The following is a 13,745-nucleotide window of genomic DNA, read 5'->3' on the forward strand; positions in this document are numbered from 1 at the left end:
GCTGCCCTGCCTATCGCAACATGTCGTGCGTCCGTCTGCCAGCGCGGACAGGCCGCCGAGCGGATTTTACGCGCGCCTTCAGCAGCCACACCACTTATGCTCACTCGCCATATGATGCCGCACATCCGTTTTTCATTCTATTTAATACAAAATGTACAATGTCCGTCTACAGGAGATCCCAGTCGTCAGATTATATTCTAACACAGACGGATAGACACACATACAAATATATGTTACTACAAACGAATAGATTAAATCCATTCATTTGGCATACACTGCATCTATTGAGTAGCAATATAGAGTACTGAAAAAAAATTACTGTTCTAATGACCTAATACACAGTCTAATACTAAAACATACACTGTATATATACTAAAACATATACTGGGTATATTCTAAATACATATAAATCAATAGATATACCCTAAGTACTATTTTAATAAATGTCAGGGTTTTTTAGAGGCTGCCTTGCCCATAAGAATGTACTGAACATGAATTAAAACATAAATCTATTCATTTTAAATCCCAGATTACTTTTCTGTAACCACTTACAAAATTAGATTCTTGTAAAATGTTGATTATGAGTGAACAGATTTCAAATAATAGCAGAGCCTTTGAAATCTGCTCTGATTGAAAGAAGCATGTGCAAATCTACTGATACAAAGAAGAAGAGATTTCATTTTATTCGTTCCTCTGTTCTGTGGGAATAGGGAGCCCTACATTTCCCAAGTTGACCTAAAGAATTCCTGTCAATACCTGTGGCTGCCAAACATATGCACTATGATGCAATTTTTATAACAGGAAAGGTCCTCTACACATTTTTTGCACACATAGTGCACTAGGTTCAGGATACACAGTCCTGTGGAACAAACATACTCTCTAGAGTCTTCTGTCAGCATGTGTAATTCTGGTCAGATGTTAACCTTGCTGAAGATAACAAAATACGTTGCTTTAAATACACACACATGCACACACGCACACACGCACGCACACACCTGATTTACATTTTTATAGCTTATATACACAGCAACTTTTCAGTGTCTTTGCTGCCAATATGCACACAGATAAAAGAAAACATTAATGTGGATTAAGGTACTAAGAATTTATCAACATCAAACCACCAGTGTTTTGCCTTCTACCCTTCTGAACCGTAGTCAATAGATCTAAATATTTTACTGCACCCTGGCCAATTCATTGTTTGATGTTTAAAAACTCAAACAGAATCAAAGAAAATTTATTAAATTTCAGCCCCCAAATGAGATACTATTAGCTTTGAAAGTCAAGTTTAACTGCGATATTGATGATTCTCTTTTTTCTGTGACAAAATTCACAAGGGAAATCCCTATGTCAAAGTACAAAAGCAGATTGCTAATACTAGGGGGAAAAAAACAATGTATAAGCAATGTAGGTATAATATATACACAATACAGACAGTAGAAGTCCTTTTAACCCTATTAGTTTCAAACTCTCTATTTCAGTATTGGGGTCTGACACTCACTGAACAGTAAAAATTAAAACCCGTTTTTAAAATGGCTGTATTGTGATATACAAATGCCATTAATATCACTGTATCAGAAAAGTATGATAGAGTATATAGAGTATATAGAGTATGATTTTTGACATGAGGATTCACAATTAAAAAACAAACCAAACACTTTTTTTGTGTTTGTAAATACTTAGATTGTAGGGAGTACATCTCATTATCACTATGCATACTGAGAAATTGAAAATTAATACAGATTTTTCCTTTTGAAAAAATACTCATGAGGGTTCAGGGAAAATTGTAAGAACAAAAGACTAGGTGTATGCTGTACAAATGTACTATATTGTGTCACTAGAAGTGAAAACATTCCAAGCTGCCTACCTGTTCAAGGACTGAAAAGCTATAATGGTCATGCCTGCATGGACTCATGTTGGAGAGACCAGATCTGTATGAAATCTTAGTAAAGAACTAATTTAATAACTTCTGTCTATTGGCTTTTTGAGATCCAGAAACGAAATAGCAGGACTGGGAAACTGTATTTATTTCCTCATTCTCTAATGCAGTAAAAACAGTACTCACATACAAACTTACATTACAGAACCATGAGGCAAAGATAAAATGGGTAATTTAGTTTCTTTTCTAAAAGAGGGTATTTTTGTAAGCTCAACAGGCAAAAGAACCATCCTATGAAGCTAAGCTTTAAAATTCAATTTTCAGCGCTTTTTTGTATTTCATTATTTTTTTTTCTTACATATGAAATCTAAAGCAAAACCATTTTGTCTGAAAGGTCTCCTGAGGCTAGAGAGTTTTATATTAAAATCTAAAACACCTAATCAGCTAATTAGGCATATTGCAATGATTAAAGATGTCTAAAACGAGTTTCACTTCTTCCCTATATTCTAAAATTGTATAAATTTATATTTTTCCATTGTTTGTGAAGGTTTTGTGCATTTCTGATTTTGGTAAACATAATTTTAGCTGAGACTGAAAAGTTTCAAAAGTGATTTTATACAGAGTATAGTTAAGTATCATGACAGCATGCTTCTAAATATGATCATTACATTTTTCAGTTTAGACATATATAAACACTATAAGAAAACAGGTAAAGTCACAAATCCACACTCTACTACAATACTCATAGCATTTTAAAATGAAGGAGAAGAGTGACTTATGACAGTGTTTAACTTTTTAATTAATTAGGAGAGCAACAAAGAAGACAACACTATAGCCACTCAATTTAAAATCAATAAAGTACTCATTAATTCAGATCAAAGCTGAAACTGAATAATAAACTGAAGTTACATTATTGACTGAACCAAGGTGTAGAATTTGATGGGCTAATTCTACATGTCCAAAAACGGACTTTAAAATTTTCTGCTGCTTAAGATAATAGTAGTTTTGCCTACAGTCCTCTCTGGTACTTATATTGGTTTTTCTATTCACAGTTTGACGTGGTATATCCAGTTACGCTAATAGAGACATGGTACTAAATCCTAGGAAGTTGTAAATGGTATTAGAATGTGCTCAGCCATCCTAATGTTTTTTCCCTTTTGCTATCTGACTGGTATAACAAACCTGTGATTTTAGTTTTTTATTTTGTTCCTAACTCAATGCTTTCTTATGGTGAAAAAAAAAATTATTTATGGATATACACTTCACAATATAAGCTATATATGAGAATATTTTAAAAGTTCAAAGTTCACCAACTCTACATTTAAAAAAAACTTATTTTGGGTTTATTTTTCTTTAATGTCCTACTACTTTTTAAATTGCATATCATCTGCAATTTAAAGAGCAGAACAAGATCTATAGTGATTTGGTGAGAAGTGAATGGAAATGAGAGATTTAATCTGTTTGTCTGAGATCACCATATTGCTGATATAAGAGAAACTGCAAATACAGAAATCATTCTAAAAGAGTACAAGCAAAATGGTTTATACCACACTGCTATGTATTCTGCCTGCAGCATACAACAGACAAAAATGAGTTTAGAACTTTTTAAAGTAGAAGAAAGCAGTTTGAATGCAAATCTTAGTCTTAACCACAGTCTTGCAAGTATGTGGCTGATTTAGCTGCATAGTGTCTGTACCTCCAGGGCAGCATGTCGAGTAGGGGCCATATTACACAGGTTTAAAACATGCACACCTCTGGACACAGTCCTTTGCCATGGGAAGCATTTTAACAGAAATAAGTTACATAGTATCTGCTTTGAATGGGCAAGTCTTTGTTATAGTGTTATACAAATGATCATAGAACTAAGAAGAATAATATTTTATACATTGTTGGATAGAATTAAACCTTCATGAACACTTCCTATTTTTCCACATTTAGTATGAATTGCTAAAGTTTTTTTACTCTATATTAAAAATAAAAATGAATATACAAATGAATACTATATATTAAAAATACAAATGAATATACAAATGAATAATACTGAATAGTCTTGATAACAGCAGTTTTTCAAGTAAGTTGCTGGTACAGATTATTTTCCTCATGATACATTCATATACTTTGGGCTCTCTAGAAAACAGTGATCAATCTAAGTGTAATCCATTTAAGGGAATACAGACCCCAAATTATTTGCTGCAGGATTTGGCAAAAGTAATATCCAAAGAAGTACCTCCCACAGCACCCTGTCAGATCATTGAGTAAATCTGTTAATACCGGTTGCTCTTAATACCAGTCTGAGTCTGCTGTGAAAGTAAGGAAATTACTACAAAAAGTGTATATTCATCTTATTGAATGAAGGCCTATATAATTTCAGATACAATATTTTCCATCAGGATGTCTCAGCAACCAAGGATCACTCCAGAAGTCAAGAGACTGCCTGTGACAAGTCTGTGACAAGACTGCGTATCTTAAACTGCAGGCATTTTAAATCAAGTACTTAAAAACTGGAAAATTATAGACACAGTTAGAGACAATGAGGTGCAGAATGTATTTGGAACCAAACTCCTCAACTGAACTGCAAAAACACCCCATCAAACCTTTCTCTTTTTTTCCCTATGAGGGATAAAAACCAAACTACACCAAATCACAATGCATTTTGCTCAGACAAGATTGTTTTATAGGACAGAAGAGGAAACATTTTAATGGATACTTGTTCCATGGCCATCACAGTTAGGTTTGAGTCATCATTAAAAGCCATCAGACCATTGCATATTCATTCATCAAAAGAAATATGTCCTCAAATCCAAGGGTCTGTCTTCTGTTGATAGTGGGGCTTTAAATAGCATTTTGACATACCTTAGTGTAGGTGGCCATACGTTATCACAATTAGTCATACTGAATATTTACCTCAGCAGAATAACTACTGAAAATCTCTGTATTAGCATACTGATTCAGCGACTATCCTTTCTGATTACTGCCATACAAATTTGTATTTAATTACAAAACAAGCCATTTCACAGGTGCTTTCTAAGAGAGCATTAATTACTGAATAACACTGTTTGTGTAAAGGAGATACATCTCATAAAATTGATGTTTTGGGTGTGCTTGGCTTTTTTTTTTCTGGCTTTTTTTCCCCCTTCAGGACTAGTCAAGATAATGGAAATTAATTTTCAGAGCAGACTACCATCCCAGACTTACCTATAAGATTAATTCAAGCTTTCTCATATTACTACATACACACGCTACATGGTCTGTTGAATAAGATATTAATTTGATCCAGAAATGGTTTTTTGCAAATGTTGACCATGGCACCTAAGCTTCTCTATAGCTGCAAGATGCGCACTATAATACATCCCCTATGAAAAGATTTCAGTGACCTTGGGCTGAAAATGAACCTATGTCGGGAGAAAATAACAGTTAATGTATTCAATAATTCCACAATTCTCCAAACAAGGATTTCTCCTTACTGAAGACAAACTATATACAAGTATTCAGCCTTAAAAAAAAAACAGCAAAAAACCCCAAAACACCAAAAACCCCACCTCAACCAACCAACCATAAAAACCAACAAACTCCTCCAAAATAAAACCAAAAAACCACCCTAAAATCAACAAAGAAAACCAAAAGATAAATACAAATGCATCCAGAAATTAGTTACTTAGATATGTCCAAACTGAAAACAGTTAAGCACATGGATATGACATTCGGCAATGTCTTATCTTTACTTTGTGAAGGTTTTTAAATCCCTCTTGAGCTGGAGTACCATTTTTAGCTTGGCTAGGTCAGAATGACACTGAACAATATGAGTGATGACACACTAGACAGCTATATGGACAGAGTTGTCATCAGCAAGCCAGCTGTGCTAACACCTGTATGTCCTGCACAACTGATCTTTAGGAACATGGATCAAGAAAGTCAGATTGCTAGGAGGAGAAACAAAAGTCATTCATCAAACACTGAAATTAAGAAGCACTCATTTGAGATGGAGGAGGAGAAAAAGTAATATTTTTACTGCATTTCTTTCTTATTACAGAGAAATAATAGCTGGTTTCCTACTGCAAACTTCTTACTGAAGTTATTTAGAATTTTAACAATCTAATTGAGTTTTCTTGGTGATTTTTTTGCATGTACACATACTCACTGTTTCAATAGGCTTGTGAGAGGGCCAGTTGAGAACAACCCTGGACCACAGTGATGGACAGACTTTGAGCACACACATAAAGCAGGCTTCACACTTAATATTAACATGTCTAACACACAGGAAAACCATCTTCGGAGTTTCATTGGGTTAGGCAAAAAAAAAAAAAATAGTTGAGATCTCTAAAACGAGGGGTTTTAAATCATTATTGAGATAACTAAATAATATGATGGACTATAGAGCCCAGTTAACTCAGAGAAATGTGGCTGATCAGTATACCTGAATGTGTAAGGTCATATCTACTGGAGCCTGACAGAGACAGCTAACTTAAGTCTCATAAGTGTTTTCTTTTTCCAGGACCTGATCAATTTGTGGTCTCATTGCTGCAACTAACAATTATTGCCACTTACACCTGAGTGTTTTTTCCGATGTAGTCACTTGTATAAGGACTTAAACCTATTGTAAATTAATTCCTTGCAGGCCATAAAACTGTCATCATAAGGAAATGCATTTGATTGCTATGGACCACATTAGAAATAACAATCTACTGGTACAATCTTACTAACTCTCAAGTACTCAATGGCCACACCCCATCTCCAACTATATTATAAAACTGTATTATATGTGCCGTATTATAAAACCCCAAACCATTAAATTAGATAAAGAAAGATAATTCTGTCTTTGTATTTTTTAAAAATATATTATGGGATGGATGATAAAGTGTTCATACTATTTTTCAACTGACAGAGTCATGGGACCCAGATCTCTTAAACTGTTTAGAGGCATTTCAGAGGAGACAACAGGGGTCACAGTGAGGCAATGAAACACAACAGTGGATGCATTTCAAGGCATAACTGCTGACAGGTCTGTATGGAAGTAGCATATGAACCTTTCAATCAGCAGAAATAAAGTGCACTACAGAAGTGGACGAAGAATAATCCTTCCGACCAAGTGCCAGAAGGAAAGGAGCACACTGGATAGATGCTTTGATCCCTAGTGTTCTAAAACTTTGTCCCAAAGTGCTAGAATAAGTAGATTGCTTACTGATATTGGGAAAAACAGTGAGCATGTTGTATTTTATTAACCTGCTAAAACAGCCAAATCCTAAGCAGCCAGGACAGGTTGAAAACTATGATAGACTAAGCTTGTCAAGATTTTTATAGTACAATTTTTAAGAGTACAAGGAGAAACAAACAATTTTCTGTCACTTTGAAGGCTGGCTCACTAGAATGACTTCTCATGGTGGTGTATAGCACAGGGATTTAGGCAGGCTAAAAATGAGGCAGCTATAGCAGTGTACCAGTTGCAGCCTCTGTGAGGACAGATGAGTGCAGGAAAAAGTTGGTTCTAGACACCTCTGGTTCCCGACCCACCACAGGTCACAGCTAACCCCCACAGCCCTGCTGGCAGTCCCTCTGTGAAAATGAATTTAAGAATGAGAAAAACATACCATGAAGGGAGAGAAGAAGGGAACAAAAATACTAAGTATCTAAGTTAGAAAAGAAGTGAAGCAGAAACAGCACTGGATTAGGAATTTCCTCATAGCCCAGAGAGAGGACTATGTTGGGGCATATCCACACCATATTCCATGAAGGATCCCCTTCCAGAGCAGGTCGAGGAAATTCTTCAGGATAGTTCCTGCAGGAATTAATGTCCATGGAGAGTCCATGCTGAAGCAGATATTCTTGAAAGATGGCAGCCCACATGGAGAGCCCACAGTGATGCAGGGAAACAGCATGAGGAGGCAGAAGCAGCAAAGAGGAGCTGGTGTGGACTGACTGCAAACCCCTGTGCCTCACAGCATGAGCAGAGCAGTCACAAGTGAAGCTGAGACTAAAAGGCAGGGTAATGCTCATTTTGAAATTGTTTCTACCTCTCCAAATCTACTTCAAAAAATAAATGAAAATCGTTTCCACAGGTCAGCTGTTTTACCTGTGATGATAACTACTATGCAATGTCTCTATCTAGATCTCAACACATGAGCTTTCTTATCCTCTTTTGTCCCCCTGTCCTTTGGAGGAGGACTGAGAGAGCATCTGGGTGGGCATCTGGCTGCTGGCCAAGGCTAACCCAAAAAAAGCACTCAAACTGAGCAGCAATGCAAGGGGAAAGCTGAAGATTTTAGCAGAGATAGTGTAAAATTATTTCTTCCTCTGATGAGAAGAAACAGGGATTACAGGATCACAGAATATTCTGAGCTGGAAGGGACCCACAAAAAACATGAAGTCCACTCTTAAATGACTGGCCCATCCAGGGATTGAACCCACAACCTTGGCATTATTACCATAACTAATAGATGATTAACTACACATGTTAAAGAATCTAGTAATAGAAATTAATAGATTTAATGTCTCATACACTGTTTATACAACCAGAATATTAAGAAATACAAAAGAAATTAATAATGGAATACAGTTTATCAGCAAGCATACCAAGGATTGATTTTATAACAAAAATAACCTCAACTTTTTGAGGGGAAAGTGTTTAAAGAAATAACTTATTTTTCATACATTAAAAAAAGGACTGTTCAAGGGCTTTAAAATAAGACATATTCTTAAATTATTTTTCTTTTTATTAGAAGACATTTTAAGAAAACTTTTTATATTTGAACTTCAAGTAGATGGAATTTTCTTTCATCACTCTTTCAGTAAAATTTTATTTATTTCTGTTATCATTTTGCTATTACCTTTTGGTCATCTTCAGTATTTGAGAATAAAACTGAACCAAACCATAACCCTCTTGAGGTTTCTGTTTGTCCTTGGTGATATTCTGTTTTGATTTTTTTAATTTGTTAAAACATTCACTTTGCATTTATGTATTTCTCCATAATATTTAGATAGTATAAGATGAAGAAAGATCTCTTATTTTATCAGGAACTTCTGTGGAAATAATTCAGCTCCAGCAGTAGGATAAAGATAGCTAATGTGACAAGACCCAGGATAAGACAAAAAATAACCTTCTAAAGAACATCTTGTAATTTATGAAGGACGTGAAACTAGTTGCTAAAAATATTTTCTCTCTTAGCATATCCAGTGCTCAAGTTCTTCAACAGTTATGCTCCATAAATATTCATGAAGATTAAAAAGGTAGGTCCACAATGGTCTTGAAAGAATCATTCGGGGCACAAGCACTTTTTGGCAAAGTCAAATGTATGATACTAGTTGTTCCATCCAGTCACAGTGTGGGAGAGAAAGTGGTGTATATTATCCCTGGTCTAGTGGCATATTAGAAGCATGCACAGAGATAATTTCCCTTGGCTCTGATTTCTCTTACTTTTGTTTGCAGAATGTTACACCCCCATATACCCAAAGGCAGATGATCTAGTACCTATATTGTTGACTTCTGGAATTCTTATAAAGATAGGATATGGAAAGGAATGAGGCTACTTTAATGGATCAGAGTATACTGTCTTATCCTAAGTCTAACTAAGATTACTAAGGATGTCTGTAAAATCCCTCTGAGATCTACAGGTAAAAATTTAGCATTATGCATTAATAGTACAGATCCTGAAGTGATACAGTGGAATTTTGTGGATATTTGCTCATGAATACATCCACACAGAAATATCAAAACCTTCAATTTCAAACTCCTGTAAGTGAAGCTGCAGTTCGTAGTAGTGCTTGTCCAAATTCAGTTGATTCTGAACTTTACCCATTTTCTTTTTCTTTTTCTTTCTCAGAACAAAAGTAAATCACAGAATTTCTAGTGGAGAAAGAAAGGCTTATGGTTCCTTTACTAGTACATAATCCATTTCTTTATGTTCTGATTTTTACTGTGCGAGAAACCCTTTAAGAACAACAGTGTAAACTTTATAGTTTACACATCAGCCATGTTCACTAATGCTAGGTAATTAATTACCATTATGATGTAGGGTTTACATTTCAGATACTTCCCAAACAAAATCAATAATTTCCCTTTGTTCTTCTAGGAGAAATAGCATGTCAAAATTTGAATGATTTACAATCAATTTTTTTAGTTTCTGCTGAAAGGAGCATCCTGACATTTCTATTTCTTATGTTTTCTTCATTTTTTATTTGGACAAACCAGAAAGGATAAATTATTTTGCTACTCATTAATGTGCTACATGGGCCTAACAACTATGTACATCAAGAATTAAGAAGCAGTATGGTAACTAAAATTTTCAGAAGAAAGATGGCTGTTTCTCAATCAATTCACTGCATCAGGTTAATCAGTACTAAGCATGTGGCCTTCTCTATAGCCTTTCCCCAAACGCTTCAATCCTTGTGCACATAATGGCATTGCTTTCAAAACCAAAATGTAACCTTGCAATCCAGGACAATAAATTCTGAATGCCAAGGACATGTATCTCTTACTGCAAAACACAACACTTTCTGCATGACATGAGTTTTTAAGCTTAAAAGAAGCCAGTATGAAAAAAAGTGGGGGCAAAAAGCAAGACAGTTTCTACCAGCACACTTTGCTGCAGCTAAAACACACAGTTTTAGTTTCTGTCACTTTCTTGAACATTAAAGGAAAGACTTCTTGAAAAAAAGAATCTGAAAATTAAATTAGTTTTGGTGAACACAGAAACTAAAATGAAGAATAGATTCCCATGCTGCTGTGAATTCAAGATGTGATAAGGGAAATTAACACTCCAAGGTAATAAAAACACTTATTTTGCTTTGTGTTGCTCTAGACTAAAAACAGTTATAAAACAATCAACAACCAGAACTACAGTTAAAAGCAGTCCTTTTGCCTAAGTAATTAATATACAAGCTTTTTTGGACTTTCAAATAATGCTATACCAGGGCAAAACTGTGCAAGTCAAAGAGAATATTGAAGATTATTACTCAATTTAAAAAATGTCCTAAAAATATCATTAAAGTTTCTGACTACAGGTTACATCTTATTGTCTTTTCCTTATGTTTTATCATGTATCAAAAATTAAAGTAGCATGCACAAAGCCATATGGCTTTATGGCCACCATGCATGTGACATCACCAAATGACCTCTGGCTTACATGGCACAGACTTAGCTCCATAGAAATTGTCAGCCATTTGAATGTTCAATTGTCTTCACTTGGTAACTAGAAATAGTGGTCTCAGCTATTAAGGGAAGAAAAGTTGATTTGGTGGTTTTGTAGTAAGAAATAAGAATTTTGTGTGCTACAAAATTGTATTTTATTTCACTTAAAATGAACCATGTTTTAGGATAAAAGAAGTTGAAGGTGGAAATAAACTCTAAGAAAAGGAAGCCACCTTACAACTTCTACTCCTCAGTGAGCAAAAGCAGTGGTAAAACTTTGATATATTTAGAAATACAAATCAGAGGAATAATTTTAAATTCTTACCTTATGAAGAGTGTCTTCCACAGCTTTCATATGACTAATGATCAATTCTCTGTCTCTATTACAAGACAAAAAAATGAGGCAGATTATAGAACTGAAAGTCACCTGATTTAGAAATTAATTTTCTGTTACTTTTTAACTATCACGTCTTTTCAAATAATTGTTGATAACTCAGAGTACTATGTTTTTGTCTCTCCTTTTCATATCCCCAATGCAAACCTTAAAAAATTGTTCATGTGCCACTATTTAGAAAATTTCCATATGAAATTTGCTTCTGTTGTGGACTATCAAACTAGCTGTTATTATGGACATATTCATGAATAACTATCATTTTCTTGGAGAGTTTTAGATGTAAAAGGCATGTTGAGTGGAGTCTTCTAGCAGGAAGAGAATACATTCTCTTATGTTTCCAAAAGTCCAGACAAATATCCTATCCTTACAATAGGGACATTTGGAGAATGAAACAATTCTCTAATGCCCTTTTGTAGATTAGGGCTTCAGCAAGAAAGACAGCTCTCATCAGCTATGTTGTCATGAAAAACCTTGGCCTCAACTCATGATTGACAGAAATAGAACTGAAGTTGCATAATACCATATGACTAAGGAGAAAAGAGAGCATGACCATAGAAAGTCAAATAGAATCCATGCCAGCAAAGCTAATATGCCTCAACATTCCATGACTGTCTCTTATTTTGCCAGCTATGTGTATATTTTTGAGCTTTTACAATACCAGAATGCATAGAATCAGTATGATTTGGGTTGGAAAAGACCCTTAAGGTCACTGAGTCCAACCATTACCCCACCACTAAACCATGTCTCCACAGGCCACATATTTAAATACCTCCAGACTCTACAACCTCCCTGGGCAGCCTGTTCCAATGTTTGACAACCCTTTCAGGAGAGAGTATTTTCCTAATATTCAATATAAACCTCTCTTAGCACAACCTGAGGCCATTTCTTCTTGTCCTATCATTTTTTTCTTAGGAGAACAGCCCAAGCCCCACATCACTACAACCTCCTTTCAGATACAATAAGGTCTTCCCTCAGCCTCTTTTTCTCCAGTCAAAATCATGGCATTCTTCCCCATGGAATGATGGCTGCTTTGGCATTTCTTGATTCATACTATCTTAACGGAAAATACAGGAAGGTGGCCAGAAGAGTAAAATTGGCTTTTACATCCCTAATAAAGTCACATAGACTTTTCTATTTTCAGGATCCTGCCTTACTTTAGACTAGATTGACAGGGTACTTGCTTGCTGGCTGGGGTATAACCACAACACATAGAAATTGCCAAAAGACTACTGTATTTTTGCCAGGTTCACTGTTTCAGACATTTTTATTAATATTGCTTCTTACTCAGGAGGAACGTGGAAAGAACTGCTAGCCAAAAGAAAATCAAGACAGCCATTTCCAGAATGAAAGACACCCATGCATTGCCTACAATCACTTAGGTAATGGAATTAATATTAAAATAGGAATTTCTAGATAAGACCAAAGTCTGTTTAACTACTTTGCTTACATGTTCCAAATTAAGAAAAAGACACTTGCACTTGTTATGAAGAACAAGTAGAACAGTTTATGTTAGAACATAACGTAGAGTTCTTATGGTAAAACAATGACTGGTTTGGAAGTTTTCACATCAAAAAACCTTTTCTGAATATAAGAATGGCCATAGGGAATGATCCTTACTGGCATGCATAAAATGGATTGAGGCAGGGTGAAAAGGAGAAGGCTTTTAAGAACAAATCCTTCGTTGGGTCATAATCTGCTTTGATACACTTATAGTAAATAATATTTGTCATTTTAATTAGCTTGTTAAACATATCACTGATAACTATATTAATTACATTATTTTGCTGGTGCATAAGCCCCTTAAAGCTTCTAAGCTATTGTTCTTCAGAGGTCAAATCTACCCCATGTATAATGAGAAATTTTAATTTTAAATGGAACTTTTAAAAAATCTTGGCCATGGACCAATAATATTCAAAGTGCATACTACTGTAACAGTAATAGATAACAAAGTCTAAAAGGATTTATAGTTTTATCTGACTACATAACTGTAAGAGGTTATTAATAATCTCATTCAAGTCAATGGAACAGCTTTTGACTACCAATACTTTCAAAAATGGTCCCTGAACATTTCCTTCCACTCTTCAAGTTAGAGTATAAAAAGGCATGGGGCTTACATCTAAATCCAAAGCTCTCAGAAACCAGAAGACTATTCCGCATAAAAGCCTAGGTCCAAAATGGGTTTAGCCCCTTTAGAACAAACAATCATTCCTTAAACAAACAAAATGAGAAGGATCTACCAAAGAGACGTTGTCAAATCAGTAAGGTAATTGGCAGACAAAATGCTTATGCATTTTGGACCAGGAATTTGTAGCACTCTTACGGGATAACTACAGAAAACCTAATGCGCAGTATCT

The 13,745-nt window shown here is 35.0% G+C and overlaps 1 protein-coding gene across 4 annotated transcripts in view; it reads right to left on the bottom strand.

The window, feature by feature from the left end:
- CCDC171 (coiled-coil domain containing 171) overlaps positions 1-13,745 on the bottom strand; it is a 166,056-nt gene that overhangs the window by 50,587 nt on the left and 101,724 nt on the right. For all 4 annotated transcript variants that reach the window (XM_050986505.1, XM_050986506.1, XM_018918358.3 and 1 more), the window contains one exon: positions 11,323-11,377. In XM_050986505.1, coding sequence (XP_050842462.1) covers positions 11,323-11,377 — 55 coding nt within the window. The remainder of the gene's footprint in view (positions 1-11,322; positions 11,378-13,745) is intronic.

This window comes from Serinus canaria, chromosome Z (genome assembly GCF_022539315.1).
Source record: "Serinus canaria isolate serCan28SL12 chromosome Z, serCan2020, whole genome shotgun sequence".
NCBI classification, from domain to species: domain Eukaryota; kingdom Metazoa; phylum Chordata; class Aves; order Passeriformes; family Fringillidae; genus Serinus; species Serinus canaria.